Source organism: Syngnathus leptorhynchus, chromosome 16 (genome assembly GCF_054491065.1).
Source record: "Syngnathus leptorhynchus isolate UIUO chromosome 16, UIUO_Slep, whole genome shotgun sequence".
Lineage (NCBI taxonomy): Eukaryota > Metazoa > Chordata > Actinopteri > Syngnathiformes > Syngnathidae > Syngnathus > Syngnathus leptorhynchus.
The window spans coordinates 6,251,526-6,276,912 of NC_141210.1; the positions used below are offsets into that span (position 1 = coordinate 6,251,526).

General features: G+C 44.6%; 1 protein-coding gene across 4 annotated transcripts; it reads right to left on the minus strand.

The window, feature by feature from the left end:
* Positions 1-21: 21 nt before the first annotated feature.
* Positions 22-22,876, minus strand: LOC147044448 (trinucleotide repeat-containing gene 6A protein-like). Of its 4 annotated transcripts, XM_085934320.1 has the most exons (27): positions 22,634-22,876; positions 21,329-21,378; positions 17,533-17,631; positions 15,293-15,562; positions 14,536-14,583; positions 12,011-14,017; positions 11,782-11,938; positions 11,215-11,681; positions 10,997-11,128; positions 10,748-10,909; positions 9,411-9,599; positions 9,135-9,298; positions 8,957-9,034; positions 8,562-8,720; positions 8,009-8,149; positions 7,730-7,846; positions 7,520-7,639; positions 7,316-7,411; positions 7,076-7,250; positions 6,854-6,994; positions 6,595-6,765; positions 6,375-6,515; positions 6,179-6,286; positions 5,834-6,064; positions 5,679-5,749; positions 5,461-5,600; positions 22-5,329 (listed from the first exon to the last, which is right to left on the minus strand). In XM_085934320.1, exons 5-27 carry the CDS (start codon positions 14,579-14,581, stop codon positions 4,981-4,983), a joined length of 5,562 nt encoding a protein of 1,853 aa, XP_085790446.1. In that variant the 5' UTR covers positions 14,582-14,583; positions 15,293-15,562; positions 17,533-17,631; positions 21,329-21,378; positions 22,634-22,876; the 3' UTR covers positions 22-4,980. The 4 variants fall into 4 exon arrangements, with proteins under 4 accessions (XP_085790446.1, XP_085790449.1, XP_085790448.1 ...); XM_085934323.1 differs by lacking the exon at positions 14,536-14,583; XM_085934322.1 differs by lacking the exon at positions 8,009-8,149 and having other exon boundaries at positions 22,634-22,875.
* Positions 22,877-25,387: the final 2,511 nt, after the last annotated feature.

Genomic DNA, 25,387 nt, shown 5'->3' on the forward strand with positions numbered 1-25,387 from the left:
ACAAAGAAAGAGACATAAAGGTGATTGTTAGTCTTTTATTGAGGGTTGTACCCAAGTTATACAGCTTTGTATGCTGGCTGAAGGGGCCAGAGGTTACAAACAGTAATCAGTATACGAGTACAGCCAACAGAAGACCTACTACCTACAAGTCTACACCTTAGTACACATTCTCTTAAGAGCACTAAAAATTCAGAAAAAAAATAAGGGAAAAAATACTTAAACCAAGCAAAAACAAAAAAAAGTAAAAATATTAAATGAAACCAAACAGACAGCATCAGAGGAGACATTCATATTAGAGCACACTGGAGTTGGTTTTAATACCTTGTCATATTAGGCGACTTCGTTCACTTTTTTTTTTTTTAAATTAATGTATCAATATACCGAAATAAAGATTGTCCTTCAAAAAGTGCAGTTCCCCCAAAAGTGTTAAGATAAAATCCTGTGATGACCCAAGGAAGACGTTTGAAAATAAAGTTACTTCCTGTTATTTCTAGGAGAGGAAGACGCGCCCCCCCCCCCCTCTCGATGATTAGAGACACTGTCAGTACATATTCTCATATATAGAGAGAGATATTATTGATTCAACAGTCTCCCAAAGCAATGTGCATAATAAAAGGTGATCCAACTAGACACTGTGGATTGATAGAATCTCTATAAAAAAGTTGTGTAAAATTTGCACTTTCGCCAGTCTATCGCCGAGCTGGGAAAAGAAACGAATGGACCTGACCACGCACCCACTTCCTGCTACAACTGGCCTGGCGGTTGCTAGGTAAACCTTTTTTTTTTTTTCTTCCTCTCCATTATTAGTAGTAGCAGTAGGATTCAATGGCACAACATGTTTGAGGAATATTATTGGGAATCCTGTCAACTTTTTTTTTTTTCTTTTTTAAGGTATTTTCAAGAACACAACAAAAACCCAAGTTGGACATGGAAGCCTGGGTTCAACACTCCACTGCATAGTCTCACTGAGCGACACCCAGCCACTTTGTGCTGGTTAGACTAAAGCTTTTGTTTTGTTTTTTGCGCATATTTATACTCCGACAAAAAAAATAAAAAGACAGCAGATAATCACAGTTTACTTTTTTTTTTTTTTTTTTTGGGTGGCGGGGCATCGTTTTTGTGTGTCAAGCATTTTTGATCGACAATAATTGCCACTGGGTGTTTGCGCACAGAAGAGTTCAGTCAAGAGGAGAACATAGTCACATTATTCTTCTTAAATAATAAAAAGTAGTAAAGTATCACCTGCCAGCTTCCCTCCCTCCTCCCTCCCCTTCCATCTTGGGAAGCTGCTAGGCAGCCCTGGAGATTGTACAGTGCTCAAGGTGGTTCTCGCTCAAAAGGTTTTCCTTAAATCATCGTTGCAAAACACTTGGCTTCAAGCATTCCGCATTGTCCTGCTTCGTAAACACACACGCACACACATTCATAAAACACACTCCCTCTTGACCCCCTCGCCCCCCCTTGTCCCTTTCATTCCCGCTACCACCTCCATTTGGCATCATCTTATGGAACTCTAGTTTGTGTAGTCAAGCAGTCACGTGAGCATTTTGCTTCGACACAACGGGGGGATGCAGTCATGCTGCAGAAAGGTCGGCTAGCTAGCGTGACCCCCCTCAAAGCTTTATCGCCTTTCTGTAGGAGGCACATATTTCCTTGGCAAAGAATATCTGTGGTAATAATGTGGTCTTTAGCAATAGTTTACGGACATTAAGTGTTTTTTTTTAGCAAGCTGTCACAAAAGATAAACCTCCATCCTCCTTCCAACGCCATTGTTAAGAAAGCTATCTATCCAAGAAAGCCGAAAAAGAGGGATTGAGAAGAAGCGGGCGGAAGCTCGCAAAGCGGGAGAGAGAGAGAACGCTTTGCTGCAACTGAAAGATCATCCAAGATGATTGTTAGTCTTGGTTGAGAGCTAAGAGGACAAACTGACGCTGGATCAGTGATGAGAAAGAAAAGCAAGCGGGAGGCTCAAGCAAATCCAGAATCGGGCAAGCTGTTTATTCCAGAAAACGACAAGTGACAGACTTCCTGGTTTTTCCCGCCGTCCCTGTGACTGCCTGTTTCCATGACGACAACGTCTGTTGAAAAGCAAACATCCCTACATATTTGTTTTTTGAGTAACTTTTATTTTTTTAAACTTCAAGTAAATTTAACTGGGTTGAGGAGTTGCCTTTGGATAAAATAGTGCTTTTCCGCCACCTTGCGGCATCTGTAGGCCATTAATAACTTTTTGGAGGGGACAAAAATGTTTCTATTGGACAGCAACAAGTGGTTGGACAAGAAGACAACTTGCAGCTTCTCCAAAGAAGACAGCAAAACACCATCGTCTCCATTTACACAATTTACCCTGTCACTAAACTAACTAAACTATAACACACACACACACATTCATCCACTTTTGCAACAAAATACAACGCCATCATCACCAGCTCACCGCCTATTCCGACCGATGGTTCCTTACGAACGGCTCTGGGTAAACCCAAACCCACCAAGTGCAAAATCCAAGGCTCCTCTCTTCAACATGTCAGTTAAGTTAATCACAAAAAAAAAAAAAACAATTTCAAATGTTCCTCTTGATAAATTGTGTCTCATAAGACCCACAAAAACACAGTTTAAGCAAAGAGATGTGGAATTAAGTAAACTAAGATTTTGATTGAATTATTTGGTAGAGCAGTTCAATACTAGCGCGCACGCTAGCGCGCACGCAATCACACACGCACACACACTTGTGGCTAATACTCATTGTTAATCACTGCTCGACTTAAAAACTAAAGCCAACGTGTCGTACTTGTCAAAAAAACAAAACAAAAAAAACAAAAACAAAAAAAAAAAACCTATAGCACACGCACTGAAGAGTTTAAGGTCCATGGCTTCGCTAACGCTCATGTGCACTCGGAAGCTTTTTTTTAAGCCCCTCCCCCTCCACACAAAAAGAAGTTGAGCATCATGGGAGCTACACGACAACCGAGATGGGACATCTATGAACATGGACGCACATTCACACATTATTGATCAGGTTTAAGATGCCCTCCCTCCCTCCCCAGCACAACAATACAATCATATTCCATTTGTAAACAGGTAGAAGCCACTTGACTTGTTGTTGCATGTGCGGACACAATTGGGATCAAGGCAATGAAATGTGGACGACTTTTGCTTCACTGTTTATAAAAACAAAAACAAACATGTTGCTTCTTTCCTTTTTTTTCTTTCCCCCCAAAAAACAAACAAAACAAAAAAAAAACACTGGCAATGAGAGCTAAATATGTCGTTTAAAATGTTGTCGTACTGAATGAAACATTTAAAACTTGTCGGACATGAAAAGAAAAAAAAGAAGGAAAAAAAAAAACACCTCTCAGTAGGCCGTGAGAAGCTACAGTATGCATAGATACAGTTTCGCCTTTCTCTTGGTTTATACAACATTTGCACTCCCCCCCCCACTGTTGATTTGAACACGGGTGGAGTGGAGAAGACGCACGCACACAAACAAATATGATCTCTCACACGCACACACACACACGCGCGCACACACTTGGACCTCCCCAACCCTCAAAAGACAGCATATTGAAAGCAGTGTGTTGAGCTTCTCCAGCTTAAAGCAGTTATTTGGCAGAGAAAAGAAACTTACAGACCATATCATACATAGTTTTCAGTGCTAGAAGTTGGATTTTCCTTTCCTACAAGGAGGAGGAGTAGTAGTAGTAGTTTTTTTTTCTCTTTAAATCAACTATAAGGAGGGGGGGAAAAACTGGCTTAATTTCCTGAGAACCATTGCTGGTTATTTAGCAGACAGAGGAATAATTCAAATAACCAACACCATGGCCAAAAACACTGATCCGAATTCCCAGAGTTACAAAGCATCTTCTTCATCCTCGCTAACATTATTTTTGTGATTTTTTTTCGTTTTAGAAATGTTTTTAAGTTTTTTTCACAGTTTTATATAATTTTTTTTTATTTTTATTTTTATTTTTTTTTTTAACTCCATCTTCTCTTTAAAATGAAGGATGAACACACGTTCCGCCTCCTAAGTCTTGTAAACAAGAGGTTGCAGTGTGGCACCTCCAAAATATCGAAAGCCTATTCTGAAAGTGCTGTTCCCACCCTTGCCCGTGTGGGGGCGTTAGGGAGGGCTTGCTAGATAGGCCCCGGCCCCTACATTAGGGTAGCTGGGGCTTGCTAGTCCCAGCTGCGGCTACAGTCCTTTGCACTGCAGAGCTCAACGTTCTTTAGTTTTCAAACAAACATTGGTGCAATACTTTTTTTTTTCTCTCTTTAACTATCCCGAGATAATCCTCCCGAATTAGTTTTTTTCTTCTTGAATTTATCTGTTGATCTCAAACTCCACGACAGGCGTGCCAAGGCAAGAAAGGAGCGCGCGCAAACACACGCGCACACACACGCACACACACACACACACACACACACGCGCACACACGCGCACACTGTACAGCCACGCATACACGGTAAGGACCTCAATGAGTAAACAGCTACACTGGAAAAAACTGGCTGCTCCCTCTATATTGCAGATTAAATATATACTGAGGAAAAAACAAACAAAAAAACACATTCAGTGCAAAGTTTAAAAAGCTCTTACTCCAACATTGTCAGCAAAACAAGAAAAAAAATAATTGGAATTTAAAAAAAAAAACACGACGAAGGAAACAAATATATATATATATATATGTTTATAATAATGAGCTCAATTGAAGCTTTTTTCGGTGTGAAAGAGCACTACCTGGAAGCAAATACCCATCCGTTCACATTATAGAATTGGCCTGCAGGATTCAAGTATTCCGACTGATATGTTTTTGGGCTAAAACAAAGTGGACATATGTGCAGAGAGAGAAACGTAACTTGTTTTCCACAGGGGGGGGGGGGGACCCCGTTTTGTTGAACATCTTGTCATAAGTGAGTAGTGCCACTTCTTTTGTTTTCATTCTGCTGATTATTGACAATTTGCCACTAACCCTTGCCGACGCTCACTCACATGGAGTCCCCGGCGCCGGCCAGGTGATCCACCGGGAGGAAGGAGCTGATTGGAGAAGGGCTGCCGATCCTTCCCACCTCCGTGCCGCTGGGGCTCCCCCACAGGCTACTGGAATAATTGTGCCCGCCCCAGAGGGAGGAGCCGTGGAGATCGCCGCTGTTCCATTGGCTGGGCTCGGCGGCGCGGCTGGGAAAAACGTGGGACTGATCCATTCTGCTCTGAGACGAGCCGATGGCCTGCCAGCCCGAGGAGGGAGTGGCCAATGACTGCCCTTGTGCAAAGAAGCGGCTGATTTCCTCCTCGCTGGCAAACTTGGCCAGAATAGTCGTGTTCCCCAAAACACACCTGGGCACAAGAGCAAGGTGTGAGTGTTTGTATCTATGACGCGATGAATATCCAAAATAGGACGGACTCCAAGTCAACTCTGATATTACGGTGGAGGAAATGACAAGCGCAAATATCTGGACTGCTCTTACATGTGCAGGCTCTTCTGGGCCTTGGCAGCCTCATCCTTGGAGCTGTAGCACACCACAGCGTTACCGTGCGGCAGGTTGAGGTGGAATGTGATCAGAGGGCCATGCTGCATGCACAGAGTCCTCAGCGTCGAGCCGTCAATCTGTGGGAGCGTTGGAGAAGAAGTTAAATGGCGCAGACCGACCGGACGCTGTACATGAGTTTGATTTTGTGTGCATACCTGAGGTGTGAGGTTTTTCAGAACAAGCCATTGGGTTCTCCCTGAGCTGTTGCTGTCACCCCAACTGGAGCCTGATGGCAATCAATTGATGGTTAAAATGTGGAGAAGAAAAATAAGAAAAAGTTTTGTTCACTTTGTGTTTCTATATGTCTCACCAGGTGCGTATGTGGAGTCGGTGGGGCCCCACCCGCCCAGCCTCAGGGCCGAGCCATCCCAGCCAGAGGAGACCGAGTTGGGCTTCTGACCGGTGAGGCCAGGTGGAGGTCTGGAGGGGGCCGCCACGGACAGCGCCTTGGGAGGCAGGGGGACCTTCCACAGCTCATGGGCCAGAGAGGAGTTTGATACAGAACCAATGCCGGGAGACCATTTTGACTCACTGGGTCTGGCTACATGGACACGGGAGCACAAACAACTTTTAACTCAAGGAAAATCTGAACTAATTTGAAAAATCCCAATCCCCGCCCATTCCTCTCAAGTGAATAATAAGTTTGAATGCTTACCTGAAGTGCTTTGTGCTGTACTGGTGAGGGAACCGCTGTGGCTGGAGGCACGAATGGATGACCAGGCACTGTTAGAAGGCATCGTGGTGTTCAGTGATGAGGATGGCCCTGGTCAAACGGAGGGAAGGGGCGGGATTAATCTCACTCTTTACCAAATTCTAGTATCACTCACTGAAAATTTGTGCTCATGACTTACCATTGTTCCTGTCCCTGAGGTGGTCTGTGTCACGGACGGTGTTGATGGAGAGGTTATTAATGACACTACCGGGGGTCACGTAAGGGTCAGTTTCAGGATCAATGTTGGGGTAACCTTTCCAAGGTTCACCGGGTCGGAACTCTGCGCACAGACACAAGCCGTTAGCCGCTTCCCAGGCAAAACATTGTCGTCGGACTGTGCACGGACGACGCCGACGTACCTGGGGGCCAGGTGACGGTGTTTCCGTGGGGTGGTGGGGAATTGGCACGGGGCGGCCAGACGTCACCCACTGAGCCCATTGATTGGCCGGGAGGACTCAGGGGAGATGGGCCGGGGGACAGGAAGTCATAAAAGGGAGAGTCCTCCAGACGCAGCCCTGACGAAATAGCACCTGTGGGAAAAACAGGAGACGCATTAAATTACAATTCTAACATGATCAATCACTGAGATGTTTGCCAAACACGTAAAGTCATGTGTACCAGATTTGCTGTTCTGCTCCAGAGGGTCGGCAACCCACAGTTTCTTCAGTCTGGACTGGGGCGGTTCTTTGTAGCTTAAAGCTCCGCCAGCATTAGTCCCAACACCCATGTCCAGGGATACATTCAGGTTAGGGTTCAAGCCTGATGTGAAAAGAACAGAAGAAACATTTAGATTTGACAAAACAATTCATTCACGCCATGCCGTTTTATTGTTGAACATACTTAAAGGGAAGTTGCTGAAGGATCCAATTGTGGAAGCGTCTTTCACCATGTCAGGGCTGTTGTGGGGCAAGTAGTTATCCAGGTATGGTTTAAGGGCTGGGGACTGCTTCAGCAAAGAAGTGTCCAGGTGACGTGGAGGCTGAATCATTGATGGAGATGAACCGATAGGGCGAGTCTAAGGAACGGCAGTTACAAAATAAGAGACCCAGACTAGAACGTGTACAATGATGACAAACCAACCTGCTCAGACGGTCGTCCCACGGGCATCGCTCTCTGGTTCTGGGCCTTCTGTTGCTGCTGCTGCTGTTGTTGCTGCTGCTGGAGAAGAATAAGACGCTGCAAAAAAAAAAATAAAAAAAAAATGAAGTAGATCTGTTTGTAGTATAGCATGTAAAAAATAAAATGTTTAGCTGGTTGTTGATTTGACCATTTCTGGCACTTTACCTGCAACTGGGTCAGCTGGTTGAGTTGAGAGAGCTGGTTAAGCACAGCCACCTGCTGAGGACCCAACAGAGGGTTCAGGGCTCCAGTACCACCTGGGTATTTTAACAGGGGTGGAGGGACCTGAGGGGGGGGAATAAAATAAAAAAAGACAGAAATGTCTTTATGAAGCTCATTTTGCTCAACCTGCAGTCGAAGGTGACCATACGCTACCTGAGAGGGCATGATGGGAGGAGGCACTTGATTCCGGAAATTGGGATGAGGGAGTTGAGACTGCATCCCACCGCGGCCCTGTGCTAAGCTGCTGCCACCCAGCATTGGGTTTACATTCTAAGTAAAGAGACAAGAAAAAGAAAACAAAAGCAGAGAATAAACCTCAACTGTAACTCAAGCCGCAAATGCAATTTAGAAATTTGCGACTCGGCAAATGGGGGGGATGCAAAGTGAGACCTTGATGGGAAAGCAGATCTTTTGTTTTGCTCGCGCACTCACCTGCCGAGAGACGCCAGGGCTAGAGTGGGTGGGAGATGGCCCGGGGTCGTGACATAGGATAGGCTGAGTGGAAGCGGGAGGGGAAAAGCTCATGCTTTGACTGGAGTAGTGCTCGGCTGAAGCAGAGAGGGAAGCGGACGGCTGCGGAAGCAAGGCCGGGTGGCGGATTGGATCGCAAGCACGGGGGGGGGGGGAAGCACAGTGCCAGCCGCACACAAACAGAAAAGGAACAATGTGGTTAATTTGAGGGAAAGAGTTAAAGGAAGAGTGAGGTGGTACCAATAAAGCAAAGCAAAGAGTTATATCTTGTAGGAAAGTGTGCAAGAGCAGCAAAGGCAAGAAAAAAAACTGCCAAGCAATTAATGATTACTTAGTGATATCGTGATCAGTCATCTATTGAAAGTCGTGTACAATTCTCTTAACATGAGTAAAGTGCAGTGCATCCAAGTTGCCACTGTGGGGCGCAGCAAGTTAGTGCACGCACTACCGTATTCATTTTGGAAAGGGAAGGACATTTCATTGGAGACTTCTGTTTTAAGGAGCGAAGGTTTACCTTGTCATAGTAAGAACTACGATCCATGGGGGACTCTTTGGAGAGCTGGTGTTGGGACCCAGTATTCTTCCCCATTACTCCACCGAAATCCATCGAGTCCATGCGCTTGTCTTGCACCATACCTGCTCCAGTTTTCATGGAGTCATCAGGAGAGTCTCGCTGGAGAAGGAGAATTGCAAGAAGAAGAAAAAAAGAATTAATTTGGGTGATTAAAGAATTAAGATGGGCCCTGAAAGAAAAGACATACGATGCCATCTTGATAATAGCTTTTGGGATGAGGTAGCGTTTTAACGACTGCAACACTTCGTCCATCATTCGGCTAAGTGTTTTGGTTTGTACGTGATCCACGACATGACAAAAAACCTCACCGACAACGCCCGTGGTCAAACACTTACTGAAAAGCTCATGTTGTTGAACTGGTTCATGAACGGTTTCATCCACGGCTCGTCTGGTTTGTTTACAGGTTTATTCATCTAAAAAAAAAAAATACAAAATGATGACGGCAAATGAAACGAGTCACAATAAATGGCAAGTTCTAATTAGTGCGAGTGTCTTGCAGAAAGAAAAACAAACCTTGCAGGATCCCTTATGCTTGTAGTTCCAGGTGTTTTGGTCATGTGATCTGTTTTCCTGTTGGTTGTTAGTCCACATGCCAATCTCTACTTCCTCTTCCTGGTCCCAACTGTTACCCATAGAGTCATCACCGCGCCACGTGTCCATTGGTTTGGAACCAAGACCTGACAAGGGTCACACACACAAAAACAGTAATCATGAACATTCACTTTTTTTTTTTTATATTTAATTGGAGGTAAACGTACAACCACATGAACTTGCTCTCGTCACACTCACCAGACTTATGTCGACCTCCCCAACCAGATGCGGGTTCTCTATTATCTCGACTGGGTTCATTCCAGCTCGGGCGAGTGTCCACTGGCTTCCCCCAGGCAGATGTCCCATTGTCCACTGTCACGGGCGGAGTCGAGCTGGGTTCACCCCATGTTGAGGACTCTTTCTGCTGGGGATATGGCTCACCCCAACCTAAAAAGCGAAAACACCATTTAGGATGTTGTTTCAAGTACTGGAGGCTAATATCAGAACTCTGACCACACCGTGGTCATCATACAACATTCAGAACATACCGTGTACCATTCCGCCCCCCCCCCCCCCCAAAAAAAAAACAAGCATGAGAATATTCCTGCTGACCCCACTTATTGCTGCAGCCAACTCCCACCATCTAATGCTCTTCATTTATGAGGGTTTGTGTTACAGTTGAGCGACAAGCCCTGGTTGCATCTCCTGAGATGCCAAGGATACCTTCCGAGTAAAAATAGGCCAGATCACAGGGTGGCCCGAGGCTCTGGTGTCCCACATGTACCGCGAGGCAAGCACGCCTTGACTGTTACGTAAAAGATTTCAAAATGTTGGCAGCTTGTGTCTAGATGTCCCTCCTCCCCATTAACAAATATATCACCCAAAAATCTATGAAGGTTTTCTTTTCAAAGAAGCTGCCTAGGTGGCCCCAGAACTTCCTCATTATCTACTTTGCCATTCAAGTTAGCTCACTCGACAGAGTCCCAGTATAACCCCGATAGCCCCTCCCTTCCCTTTCCCCCGGCCGGCTCTTTCACACAGAACGTTCCCGTTTCCACATAAGCCAACCTTGTCAACTGCGTGTCTCGAAACCCTGACAAAAGTCTGGCTTTCTATTGCGAGCGCACTTGGCAAGCACGAGAGAGAGAGAAAAGGCGGAAGGGGGGCTAATAAGAGGGGGGGGGGGGGGGGAGGCTGCGGTGTGGGGGTGTAATTTGACGATCCTCTTAGCATTCTTAAGGGATGACTCAACCGTGTCTGCCAAAAACATTGCCTCAAACACAATGGCTGCTTACAGGGAAAAGTACCGAAAAAAAAAATTGTGAAAGTAAAAGGAAATAGAAGGCAGTTATGAAAATGGCAACATAGTTTCTTGTCATTACAAGCGTACAGAGTCGGCTTGTGCTAACATGCCCATATTAGCTTCATTTCACAGCTATTTTTCTTCCCCATCACTAAATTTCAGAATTGTCTATACTTGTATTAAAGCACATAATTATAGGAATGATGGAATGGAGTTACGTGGTGAAAATGAACCCTAAAACTGTCACGAACATCAAATTTCGGATTTTAGTGCACATATTGAGTGAACTCACCTGAATTGCCACTTTTGTCTTGCCCACGAGGCTGCATGGACTGAGGAGGATGTGTCGAGCTATGTGATGCGTGAGATTGGTGTTGAGAAGATGGCCCCACGTTGTCCTGGTCTGATTGGCTCGTTCGGTTCCGCATGTTGACAGCGCCGCCGTGGTATTTCACTATTGCAGGAAAGGGAGATCCAAATGACAGCAAAGTGAAAAACAATCGGCACGGTTCAAACTTCAGTTTCGTTGAGGTGCCCCTACCAGGGTCTCCCCAAGCTGAGGTTCCATCATCGATCTCCATCCGTCGACGAACGGATTCTGGAGACGGCTCCTCCCACCCAGTTGCGGCGTCGTTCTTTTGACCCACTGTGGGCATGGGACCTCCCAACCAGCCTGATGACAGAATCAATTCCTCGTTCAAAGTCTTTGAGATGTTTAAAAGTGTACATTAACTAAATGGCATCAGGATATTGACTTACCAGTCGGCTTGGTGTTGGCCCTTGACATATTGGAGTCTGGACCTTTGCCCCACTCGTTGGAAGTATACGAGGGCTTAGAATTGGAGTCACCCCAGTTCTGGGAAACCTGGGTGTTCTTCACTGGCTCTGCCCAGCCTTGGCTTTTATTTTGATGACTGGGTTTGGAGTCGCCCCAGTTGGAGCCAGGGGTGGGAGTACTCTGGTCTGGAGTATTTGACCCTCCGCTTCCTCCCCAGGTGTTGCTGCTGCTGGTGTTGGTTCGGCCTGGCTCGCTCCAGCATCCGGAACCTGATCGGTCGCTGTCGCTGTCCCAGCCTACCGACCCGGCACCTTTGTGGGGATCTCCCCAGTGGTTGTTAGACACTGCTCTGGAACTAACTCCAGCTGGACCCCAGCCTTCATCCTCATTGCCGCTGCTGGAACTCCAGCCCTGCTGCTGTTTGGGCGCATTTGTCCATGTATTGGATCTGGAAGGGGTGAATGAAAATTTGACATACATGCATAATGTGTCAAATTGGGCAAACACTTTGAGCGGTCAGTCAAGATTTTTTTTACTAAAACATTCACCTGTCATCTTTACTGTTGTTGTTGCCCCCTTTGTAACTGGATCCATTATCCCAGCCACTTCCCTGGCCTCTGTTATCCCACCCGGAGGTTGATTGTGGCTCTCCCCAACCAGAACTTCCAGTATCTGTGCTTGCAGAACCTGGACCATCACCCCAACCTGTCAATATGAATAAAAATAAAGTTTTTGATGCTGCCTTTAGTAGTCAAAAATGTCCCTTTATCCACATACCTGTACCCCCAGAGGTCTGGCTCGGAGCGGTCTGCGTGGGTGTCGCTGTTCCCCAGCCGGATCGTTGTTTTCTTTCATCTCCTCGGAGAGCCAGTGGCTGCTTGTTGATGGAACTCACATCCCAAGCAGTATTCTGTTGTATGGGTGTTTGTCCCCACCCGGTATTCGATAGGACCCTCGGGTCCACGTCGGTTCGAGTCGGTAAGGCTACGATTGTTGTCGGATTGTTGACTTTTCTTCGATTCCCTCCTTTCGACAGGGCATTCTCTCGGTCCGAGCCGGACTGGCCTCCGGAGCTCTCGCCGCTTCCTTCGCTTCCTCCGGAGCGGCCCCAGCCTGCCGATACGCCAGCCAGGCTTGCGCTACCAGGCCCTCCGCCTCCCATGCCAATGGCGTCGTCCTCCAGGCTCTTCCAGCCATTGTTAGCAGCACCTCCCTTTTGACTTTCAGCATCCGAATGGTTGTTCCCGTGGGTTGCTCCCCACTCTCCATTAGACAGCTTGTTAGACGTGGACGAGGAGGACGAGGAGGAGGAAGATGATGCGCTGCTTCCCCAAGGGCGAGGTACCCCCAAAGAAGAGCTCATTGAAGTTTGGTTCACAGTCCCTGGGATTTGTCCTGCAGAGGCTGGGGTTTGATTTGTACTGAGACCCCAGGGGTTGTTGCTCTGACTCGGATTTGGGTTACTGGCAGGCCCCTGATCCCAGCGTGAACCCCCGGTGCCATGGTGGTTGTTATTATTACTCTTAACAGCAGCAGTAGTGGACATTTGGGAATTCCCGGCCTGCATTAAGGCAGGGGCTTGTGGGTTCACAGTGTCTGAATTTGGGGGACCCTTATCTCCAGAGTAGGTAGATGCATCCCAAGGCGTACCAAAGGTTCCGGGACCCGCCATCTCTCCGTGGGGGCGCTGGGGGGCGGATGAAGTGTTTCCGTTGGGCAGCAGACCACCGTTCCCCGCTCCTCCAATCGAGCCCCAGGAGCATTCGCCGCTCAGTTGTGGCGAGGCCATAGAGTTTGGTGGAACAGAGGTCATCGTCGTGTTAGTAGTAGTAATAGTAGAAGTAGTAGTATTCATCGTCATAGTGTTATTTGGTCCGTTGGATTCAGTGTTAAAGTTGGCGGGCGGCGGGCCACCATTTCCACTGCCGCTGCCTCCTAACACATTGCTGCTTGATGTACCATTATTCACCTCCATGTCTTCCATCATACTGCTTTTGTCGGGAGCTGCCATGCCACCCCATCCCATCAAGGAGCCTTGCTGGGGAGCGATACCCAATTTTGAATTCATCCCCTGAGGCTGGAGAGGACGTTGGGGGCCCAGGGTTGAATTTTGTGGCCAGGCACCATGGTTGGCATTTGGGGGAGGAGTCAAGCCTCCAATGATGCTTTCGCTGGAAGCCATCATGGTGTTGCCTGACTGAGTGCCCCAGACACTGTTGTTAACAAGCTTGTTATGGTTACCCAAGTTATTGCTGCCAATACCGCTGGACCCGGCCACAGAGAAGTGAGGGTGTCCAGTAATGTTGCTATTTCCGTTTTTTGCACCGCAGATTGTTCCGACGCCTCCGCCGTTAACCCGACAACTATTGCCGTTGCTGTCTCCGTTCATCGAAACGCCGACCATCATGTCAGAGGAAGGAGCGAATGTCGACGGAGACTCGGCGGAAGACGCGTTTGCTGACATCATCCCGGTCGTCACGGCGATCGCCGCAAAGTTATTCTCGGAGCCGGTCGACGGGCTCGAGTCCGCATCCATGCATTCTGACGCCAACTCGGGGTCGGATCCTGACCCGCAGCCGGAAGAGGACGAGGAGGAGGAACAAGAGAACGAAGACGATGACGGGGGCCAGACAGAAGAACTAGTTGAGGTGGGGTTGTTGGCTTTATCTGTGCTTCCGTCCACTAGGACCTTCCCCCAACTGCTGTTGCTGTCGCCGCTGCAGGGAGAGCCAGAAGACCAGGGAGAGGGCTCATACTGCGAATCCAAGCCAGGGTGTTCCAGGCCTTGAAGGAAACAAAGACCAACAGAAGCCGTGTTATGTACTTTGACAGCATAATAATGACCTCATTATTGGTTTAACCTTTGGCATGCAACAGTACGCTGGGTGTGGTTGTCGACAGCCGCCTATTCACTAAGAATACGTTTTTATTTCCTTTTACCGTGCTAATGTTTTGAAAAAACTACCTGGTGTCAGCATTGACTCATGTTGCCATTTTCAAAGCAAGAACAAAAAGCTTGCACCAGCTCCAATTAATTCATCAAGCAGAGCAAAGAGTTACAACAATTGGAAGCAATAACAACAGAAAGGAAATGAAAAGGAGTTTGGGAGAGCAAACTGGGTTAAATGGTCAAGGACAACAAAATATGCATATTCTATACATAAACAATGTTTTCTCTTCATTCAACTCTCACATTCTTAAATATAGCTCAAAAGAAATACAAGAGGTGACTAGCTAGCTAAGCGGCACAACACTTAAAAAGGAACAAAAGAGGAATTGAAAAGAAGGGAACGTGTAGTCACCTGTTTGATTAGGGGAATGGCTGACGGAATCCCGAATGGGAGCCATGCCTGGAAAGAGAGAGAGAGAGAGAGAGAGAGGTGAGAGAGGAAAGCTGTCAGTGAGGTCTTTACCTGAGGACACACACACAAAAAACGGAAGACGGAACATGGAAAAGAAGAGTGACTGAACAGAACAAGTAAACAAAAGTGAGAAGGGCATTACGGGAGAAGAAGGAAAGAGCATAGCAGACTCCGCTAAATGCAGAACCAAAAATATTACTTGTTGATTCAAACCAAAAATAATTACAAGATTGGCTCAATCTTGTCACTAGTTGCAATAATTGACTTTTTTCCAGTTTTTCCGTCAGTGTCCTTTTTTTGTCCTTGAGCATCTGCTTAAAATCTGTTTAAACAAAATTAAGCAGGGAGACAAAGGAGAAAAAAAAAATCCGGTTTCTAATGATTCAGGCCTTGGGGTGTGGTTTAGATGTACGAAAGCAAAAACAAAAGTTTCACTCGTCTGACTGACGAGACAAATGACACAGATGCTTAGTAGCATTTGAAATTCATGGAACCTGGCATGTCAACATTTTTAGATTTGGATTCTTTTACTCGATGGAACCTCGGTTGGCCAACTAAACGGTTCAGAACCAAAATGTTTGCAATTTTCTCCCCCATTAAATCTCACAGAAATAGATTTGATCCAGCACCAGAACAAAGTCGCCTTCAAAGCCAGGCCCCCGACCAGACCCGACCCGCCCAAGTGCCTGTTGCTTACCTGCGAGGGCAGCCCGCTGCTGCAGCTCGTGTATGGGCTTGAGGGCCTCCCCGGGTTGACAGGAGAACGTATTTTCTCGGGTTCCCAGGGTGACGAGGGAAAGGGGGACTTCTTTAGCAGGTACAGCCTCAAGGGTCTGGGGCGAAGAGGCCGGCTTGTTCAGAGTGGGCGGCTGCTTGATCGGGCCCCCTTGGCATCGCTGAGGCCTTGATGAACACTGAATGTGCGTTGGTGTGCGGGGATTTCAGAAAGGGGATGCCGTTTGGATTTCTGAAGGGAGAAAAAAAAAACAAAAAAAAGTATCATTGTAGTCAATAGTGTTGAACCATTAATTTATACAGATTTGAGATACAATGCCGCCAAAAATATGGACCCACGTAGCCTTCGGTCCAAGTGGACAAGTGTATTTGACAGTGACAAGTGTGTGTACAACTCTATAGACCTTTTCAAAAGAGGTTGGAAGGTGTTTCCGCTCTTCCTGCCCACTGCAGCAGTACACGAGTCTATTTATAAACTAAGTTCAAAAAGCTTAACACTTAACTTCACTGGTCAATACATAGAAGCAAACAAACCAGTCCATGTGTGGACAATGGACAAGAGTTTCGAGGCAATGAAGCTTTCGAGTTTTGGGAGAAATATTTGTAGTTTTAGTCTTATTATGAAAAGTAATAGCGGGCCCATCTACTTTGGTTTTCTTTGCAAAAATTTTTAAAAACAGTAAGATAGACGCTGGGCATGCTGACAAGGCACACCGACGTCTTGCTCCATCTTTAGTTACTCTCAACTCACTATCTGAAGCCCTGGGCATTCAGCCAGCTTTTAGTATCTCGCCTTCCACGAGTTGCTCAGCCATATTTCGAGAGCAATACGAAGACACACACACAACCGAATTATTCCTGCAACCAGTCGGAATGAAGAAAACTGAAAAAAAAAAATAAAACAGCCACCAATAACTGTGCCAATAACACAAAACAACTGTCTGATTCCACGGAACCAAGTTGTTTACATTTCTCAGTCTTGACTCATAAGCGACTGAGTCGAAACGGCTACAAAAACACCGACTGCGAGTACTCGCGAATTAATACAATTCAAATATGCTACAAACTTGCCTCTCTCATCATACAAGACACGTTCTTAAAATGTTTATTGCGTTGCATTATTTTCTGCAGTTTCCTTTCTAGCACAGCCGTCACGTGGGCCCCAAAAGTTGGCAGCGCCGCCACGGCTGCGATCATCTTACAGACGGTTGGGAGGAGAGAGACTGGAGAAAACATGTTCACAAAAGAATAGGAACAATTAAAAGAGCAAAGTAAGAACACTGGGGGGGGGGGGGGGGGAATCGGAATGTAGAAAGAGGAGTGACATCTTTGAGGATGATGCGAGTGGAATGCAGCTGCAGCTTGGAACATGTATGGAAAAGAAAAAGGGGTCAGAGCCAGCCAAGCTCAAGAGTGCCGTGTGAATTCTGCACAACTTGTACTCGATGCACTTTTCGCGGGGACTTGTCCTAAGAGTAAAGATCCAGTCCTTTTGTTTTTACAATGACATCACATGTACAATTACTGTAATTTCATGATCGGAAGAAGCCAAGAGGAACTCATTTGACTACATAAAAAAAAATAGTTCTGCCACCTGAAGTGATTAGAAGAGCACTTTTTAAGGTCCTGAACATGGTGGATTAAAAATAAAAATAATAATTATAATTAAAAAAACAAAAACTTGTTTGACCAAAAAAAAAAAAGGGGGGGGGGGGGGGGAGAGAAAGAAAAACTGGGTATTAAAATGCCGCAAATATCCTCACTCGAGAGAAAAATTTCCCAGAATAGTGTGTCAAAGCTGTTAAGGAAAACACTTCCTAACACGCAAATCCTCCAGGCTTGTCTTGGCTAGATGACCGCACGGGCCACTGTTGCCACAATGTTCTTCCGAGTGTTTAAGGAGCTTATGGAACAGCTGGCTCTTTCCTGAACCCACAATCTGACTTTCACAAGTCAAGCGACTCCAGACCGTCGAGCGACGAGCATTCACGTCACAGCCTGCGTGTCTGTGTGTGCGTGGTTCGGGGCAGATAACATTTTAGAGGATGGGAGGGGTTTGAAACTTGTGACACAAACACACGGCGGCCATGAGCGAAATATGCACAACCTTGTGTTTTTGCTTCAGTCTCCTGCAGGGAAGTCTGTGTTTTTTTTTTTGTTGTCTTCTGAAAGTAGCCCAGTCAACAGTTAATTGGTCTTTACCTTGTGTCCACTCCTGTTAGTCTTATCCTCCGTCTTAGTCACACACTGCGTTTCTCGCTTTCTTCCATCCACAGCGTGTCCCTTCTGTGGGTGGGTTCCCTGTGGAGAACATTAAGACAAAGTTTGATTTTCTTTTTTTTTAAACACATCACCCAAGATAAGCAGTTACTACAAAACATCAACAAGGCTATTTTTTTTTCCACATTCGGACATACTCGTGCAAAAAAATGCTAAGACGCTCATTTTGTCCAAACTGGCTATTTTTTTTTTTTTTTTTTGGCCTTCTAGCCAACTGCGTACATTTCCCCAACTGGATATTAGGTTGCACGATATTGCTTGTGCTATCTGCAGGTGCAGCATTTAGCCTGCAGCAGAAAGATGCAGGCTTCTGTTTAAGCCATTAATGGGATTACAACTAGGGCCTTATTTAGTGACATAAACAGACGGGCAAAAAAAAAGGTAACAAAACCGTTTTTAGACTCATTTATTTGCCCACATGACTCAAGTGCTGCGATGCAAAAACTCAACATTTCTTTCCATCACGAGCCATTACAGCTCTTTCATTAAATGTAAATGCGGCTACCATTTGGTTCCCCACACCTCCCCCCCATGCCCTTGGTAGCCTTGCTCCGTCCCAACCACCAAGTGCTTCAGCAGATGGTTCTGGGTTCAAGAACAACAGCAGAGCATGGTGGGAGCCTCCTGGAGAGAACACACACCAATACAGACGGCATCTGTTTATGAATGGGTTGACAATCCCCATCCCCCCCGTCAACTCCAGCTGACGTGGGGAAGCAGGCACCGAGAGTGGCAAAACAAAACAAAAATCAAGGCGGAGTAAAGATTAAGTAGGCGAGAAGCATAAGGTCAAAATAACATCTACTGGAAATGTGCTTACTGTTTTGATTGCCTCACCGAGACAGACGGTCAAGAAACAAAACATTAGACAGTAGCAAGCGAAACAGAGTTATGAACCCGCACCTCAAAATGACAAGGTTATTTATTATTTATACTTTCTTCAGGGGGGGGTCATTTTATCAAGTATCACATCGACCGACATTCGGCAGGCTCTGTGCTTACCAAAAAAAAAGACAAAAGCAAATCGTCAGTAGCGACTCGCACAATGCATCCATTTACAACACAGCCAGGAGCCGCGTCACCAGACTGATGAACAGGATTGGCATTCCAAAAACATCTTTTCACTAAAGATGCCCTTTGTTCTGTTTGAAATGCATGAAAATATCTGGACAATTTACTCCACTATTCAGCACATACTTTGCTCTCTATTGTGAGCGAGAAAGAAAAAAAAAAAACGAAAGGGGGGATGACGGCGATGAGGCGCTGCAGAAAACTCAAACAATAACATTGTTGGAAAAGGTCAAAACCGCGTATGTATTTTCTTGAAAAATATTTAGATTAAATTAACCGCAACTACACTTTTATAAGATGATCACGGACGACGCTTGTTGACACAAGCTATCAATGACAGCACATACAACTAGAAACCATTTGGGATTTATGACGCAATACAAATCAGACATCTGCTTGCTGCAAGACTCGTCATAAAAAAACACAGTGGGCGTCTGTTTTTGCAAGAAACATTTGAGTCATTCGGTGAAGTCGAGTCGAGAATGGAATCGTGTATTGATTCTATTTGTAGCCTGGAGAAAGTGTTAAGCCTCGCACCGAAATGCAAGATGTGCACCCAAACAAGACCTACAGACATCAAAGGCTGCTCGGAAACACGCTCAAGGATTTCACCCAGTTGGAAGAACAAAAGCCCGGGATGCTCGCGTGGCTAATTTGCATGCAGCTCGCTCCATAATTTGCATCGATTCGCATTAGCATGTTCTGATACCGGCTTAACACTGAAAACCCCCACCCTCCCCACCGGGCAGTAAAGCCATCACTCAATTAAAAGTGACGAACCCAGTTATCTTTTCTATACAAACAGTCCGACAGAGGAGGCTTTGTATGGATGATTAAGTGGCTTTCCCACCAATCTCCCAGTGGGGGTCACTTCAGGTCATGCTAATTTTGCAATTTTGGTTGGCGAAACAGAACTTTTCCTCAAATGGAGCAACAATTAATCGAAGACTTGTATCCGATGAACTGCCGACTTGGCTCAGGCATCTACATTTTCTTGCCAGGATGAGTATTTACACACGTGACAGTAACAATTATTCATTTTATAAGCGAGGAACTCCCCCCATGACTCACAAAAGCTAATCACATTCCTAAACACAGAACCAAAGATACTCATTATCATAAAGTTCCCTCGAGCCAAGTAGGAGCACATTGTCAAGTATAGTTGAACATTCAACTGTAACCCCCACCCAAAAAAAACACAACAAAAAAACAAACAAACAATGAATACATCCCGAGTTCAAATTTAACTACTAGGATAATTTTTTTGTTTTGCAATTTGAATCAGAGTCAATTTACACAGCTCGACCGCATTCAAACAATCCTTTCTGCTCGGCGATGTCTTTTAACCCCTTTAGGTGTGGTTTTACTGCACGCAAGAGGCAATGATCAACTAGCATACTTTGTCGCAGCGGCAACAAAGTATAAAGTTGAGCGCCATTAAATTGTGTGCACATTGAGGACTAAAACCAGATTGGAAAAATTGGCAACGAGTCGAATAACTTAGCAACTAGTCAGACGTTCTGCAATTATAATAAGCACAAGTTGCCATGCTATCAGCTCTGCGAAAGAAAACATTTTTTTAGAATTTCAAGATATGCTCTTAAGTGTGAACGTTTACAACCATGTTCCCAACATTAGCACAGACAAACAAGTGACTAGCTAGCGCAAATTGGTGGTCAGAATAAAAAAAAAAAAAAACACATCCAGTTCGGGAAATTGCACATGCAGGTGATGGACTGGCTGCCTTTTTCCAGCTTCTTTGTGTGACTACATGTGGACAAAGTGGCGAGAGACAATGAGCTCAACACAAACATCTCTGCACATGCACACACGAGCATACACACAAAACATTAGGACCGTGGATTCTCATTGAGCGATTTAAAACAGCAAAGCTTACTCAGCACAATGCGGCCGAGACCAAACCAGACTCTCCAATTCAATTCAAACGGAACTGCATGTGCTTGCATAAGCGTCAGCTGCCCATCCAGCGTCCGCATACACACTCCATGCAACCACACACAAACCGCGACAAATATAATTGGGTGAAAACGTGACGGCCCACGCATCACTTCCTTTTATGAGGAAACCTTGAAATGAGAATGGAACTTTTAGATTAGATAAGAAAAAATGTTTTGCAGTTTAGTACCGAACATTTGTTTAGCAAACCCGTTTCCAAATATAATTCATTTAAGGGGGGGATTCTATCATGGGACATCGTCAATGTAAGAGGAAGAGTTCATTTAGATAAAAGTAATGCTTTGCCACCACGGAACTAAATTGAAGTAAGTGATGAGACAAAGGGAGTGTTTAGTATTTTTTTTTTGCTTAAAGTTAAAAAAAATCATCTTATATGCATCCCTACAAGTCTAAAGATGGCATTGTGATTAATACTGAGTTTATGCAATACCAGTTAAGGAGTAAAATGCACTCATTTTTATCCATATCGGGGGCGGACGTTTTGCCACTAGCTATCGATTGGAAATGACATCAGAGACGCTCAGTGCTCAGGTAATGTCCAATCACGACCCAGCTTGCAAATGTCACATGACCAAACTTCAAAAACTCCAAATGTATTCTGCCAAAATCGAAATCGGCTTGCTTGCTCGCCCCGTGTGCATGACTTCATTGCTCATATGGACTCACACACCTGTTAAGATGCTTCAGTTTCTTTGGTGCCAAAAGCTTCCAATTCCGAATCTAAAAAAAACAACAACAAAAAATACAAATGAATTGGATTAATCTCAAAACGTTACACGTTACAAATCTCTTCATTTGCATCGGCTTGCATTGAGTGTTGACGGTGATGTTAAGGCAAACGGCCACAAAAACTGCGAGACATGTAAGCAAGTATTACCAATTACAGTTTGCGAACAATGCAAAATATGCAGGAAAACAAGTTGATCTGCACAACAGGGAGAAACAAAAAAATCGAAGCAAACTGTTTTCTATGTTCAGGTCCAGCCGGCTGTATGTGTGCGTGCGTGTCTGGTGTGCAGACGGGGGAAAGAGCGTTTAGGTCAGAGTTACAGCTCAGGTCCTGATCGGCCATTATCTCCTCAGCTGTTGGCCCACTCACAGCTTTAACCAACATGGCTCCTCTCTCGACTCCACTGGTACTTTTCCAGCGCGACCGACACTAACAAAAGCCCCGTCGTGAGCCTGCGCAAAAATCTTATTGTGCCCCGTGACCTCGTCTGCCCTGCTTAATAAAGTCTCAAGCATACAAGCGCAAAAAAAAAAAAAAAAGCAAGGCGATGTGTTTACTGGTACCAACCAGCTGATAGTTGCCCCTTTACCGACAGAGGGTGTTATAATCGCCTCCAATCTAAATCGAAACTGCACAACTATCCACTCACCAAATTACACCTAGGCTGCACCGCATTCAAAAGTAAATGCACAAACGTCAATCGATCACAAGAAAAAGCATTTGGAAGCTATCGTAAAAGCCGGCGAGGGTGTTTGCACGACCGCCGAATAATCTGCGTCGTTAAAATAGCATAGCAGCTAACGCTAACAGTAGCTACGACGAAGCTGCTAATTCACTTGCGGTCGTGTTAAACACAACAAACGTTGATGCAAAACGCAACTTTGTACTCACTAAATTGTCTTTGAAAATTGCAATGGCTTACATATGATAAGTGAAATTAAATAAAACGCTTTAACCAATAACTATAATGCTAGCTCTGAATACAAATGGTACCTGGCCAGCAGTTCTATAATTACAAGTCAGTAAATGCACGAACATTTTTATTTGCAAACTGCTTAAAAAGGCTTATTGGCCTTAACTACCGAGTTAGCTCAGCTCGATCAACTCAAACAACAACGACGACGGCTGAACTTATCTCCGCCAGTGTCGATGACGCCCGGTAAGGTTACAATAGCACGGCATCGCGGGGCGTCAAAAAAAAAATGAAGAAACGAAAAGGAAGATTGTGGGAAAAAAATACCTTACCTCATTGAAGAATAAAGTGCACCAGAGTGGAAAAGGAAAGCCGATTATAAGGCTAAAAGAATTCCTTGAACGCGCTTGCAGCATCTACGAGGGGAGGCATTCGTCCTGCATGATCGCCATTTTCTTCTTAACTCACTGCTGCTGCTGCTGTTGGCTAACCTTTAGCATTTAGCAGTTAGCTCCAGATCTACTGCTTTCGCCGCTGTGCGCGTGCACGTCTGCGCAGACACCCAGGAGAGACAGAGTGAGGGAGGGAGGGTTTAATGGGGGCGGCGGCCTGGTAGCCTGAACACGTATGTGAGTGGGGGAGGATGAATTGTGGGGGTGAGCAGGAAACGCTCTCCACTTCCTCTGACTGAACACAATCACACTACCAGAAGAGCCTAGAAATTAAAAAGTAAAAACTCACATGGATTTAAAATTGTTGGTGTTGAATGGAAGGAGGAAGCTGAATGTGTTGAATTATTTGTGTATTCCCCCCCCCCCCCCCCCAAAACCTTCTGGGACTCACAAAACGACGATGACATAATTCAAAACATCAATCCATCCAAGTTTGGCTTAATTTCTCTTGATACCAAACTAGTTTTGCAGCAAGCAGTGATGGTGCTACACCAGGGCTGGGGGATGCTATCGCCATGTCAGAAATCGATGTAGCCCCTCCAGCATCTTCTTTGATATTCTAAAATAATTGACATTTTCTCACCCCCTGTCATGTAATGTAAGGATGCAAGGAAGTGAGGAAGCAAGAAAGTGAGAAAGCAAGCAAGGAAGCCAGCGAGGAAGGAAGGAATTTCTTCTTGACCTTCCTTCCTGCTGGTGGAAAAAAACTAACTAAATGTAATAAAATAATATTTCAAGTGCATGCCTTCTTTTGGCCCACAAATGACTGAAGTCAACTTATACTCTGAAAAAAAAGTAAGCCTATTCTGAAAAAAAAAAAAAAAAAAAATAATAAAAAAAATAAAAAAAAAAAATAATATATATATATATATATATATATATATATATATATATATATATATATATATATATATATATATATATATATATCCACCCACCCATAGTAGGTGAGAATGTGCATGTGAAAGGTTTTTGTTTATCAGTGCCGTGTCGACGAGTCCAGCGTCTGGGACAAAGTCATGTGGGACAGGTTCCAGCTCTTCCTTGACACTAATGAGGACAAGTGCTATGGAAATGTATGTACAAATCCAATTTCATGTCAACAAGCAATACATACACGAACCATGGAGTAATACTAACATGAGCAAATCTCATTGTAAATCTTCAAACATGAAATCAACTCACAAACTACACTACAATGTGTATTCAACCAAGTATGCTTACACAAGGCTTTGCCAGCCCTCAAAATGTTTAAAAAAAGACCGCAAAAGATTGTAAATATTTGGAAAAGTTGCTCTGTTGGTGTTAGCGGTATTGTACGTATGTCTGTGGCTGGCCGTTTTGAACATTAACCTTTCAGAGGCAAAAAAAACAATTACCTAACCAGGAACTGTGTTTACTTTGTCATCTGATTAGATTAAAAAACGTATCAACAAGAAACGAGGAATGTTACAAATCAGTGTTCCTAAAATACAATACACTTTTCCTTGCTTTTTGTTTTTTGGTACCATGTTGAAGAAAGTGATGGTCATTCCATTCATTCATTACAAGAGGTTGGTCAACTAAAAACCAACTAAAGTATTCAATGTGGATTGAAAAAATAATTTATAATAATTTAAAGTCTTTTCTTGAGCCCTCATCACATAGTAAACAGTACATTCTATTTTTTTTGACAAATATAAACAATGTTATTTTCAGTGTGGCGCAAATCAACTTTCCAAGAAAGCACAATACATTGGAACTTGCAAATAAGCAATTTTTGTTTGCAGTCATTTCAAGGCAGATAGTAAACTTTTAACTAGGCTATTGGTTGTATGAGTGACATGACAGCAGATGGTTCCGGGGTCATTCTGACACACGTGCAAACAAACCTAACAAGCCGCTTATGAGGTCCTGATAACATCTAGTGAGGAACCAAACTGATACTTTAATTGAGATTCATTTTCCAAAACTTGCTCTTTTGACTCCTACTGCTAAAAGCAAACACTGGTATGACATGAACGTTCCAAATATATTCCTTCTATTTCATACGAGTTCCAATCTTATAAAAACGTGTATATATGTATAAATATAGAGTATAAGAAGAACGGAGTCAGAGATTAGTGCAACAACCTTGACAAGCAACGTGTGGTGTGGTTTAATCATTCACACTCATATTTACACACGCTGCAATTCATTTCCTGAAAACATCAACTCCGCACTCAACTTGCTTGTGCAGGGTCATTGCAGTTCCCGCATCTTCATTACATTGTTATCAGCAAGAAGCATACGACCAAAGGTTCCTGTCGGAATTTGCCGGAAAGATTTCCGACGCTTATTGTGTTTACAGGTGTGAGGCTACAATAGGTTTTTAAATCTAACACGAATATAAAAGCACACAAAAAGCAAGTTTCCTCTCTTTTTCCTTTGCAAATAATATAATATACATTAATTGAACAAATTTGAATCACATAAAACAGATTTTAACATGTTGGTGTCGTCAGAGGAAACACACAAGCACACAAGTGGAGCCTGTAAAAGTGCCATTGTAGCAGAGGCCAAATTGAGCACCATAGATAATTGCAGTGAAAAGTGCTGGTATGTATAAAAAAAGAAAAAAAAAAGAAAAAAAAAGTGAGTTGAGTACAGAAAAAA

Excerpts from the sequence above, each read along its gene's own strand:
- LOC147044448 (XM_085934320.1), bottom strand. The coding sequence starts at position 14,581 with ATGGCTCCCATTCGGGATTCCGTCAGCCATTCCCCTAATCAAACAG. Across the intron at positions 6,516-6,594 it reads CACCGTCACCTGGCCCCCAG|AGTTCCGACCCGGTGAACCT; the intron begins GTACGTCGGCGT and ends GTCTGTGCGCAG. Across the intron at positions 5,330-5,460 it reads GCCCAGAAGAGCCTGCACAT|GTGTGTTTTGGGGAACACGA; the intron begins GTAAGAGCAGTC and ends TCTTGTGCCCAG.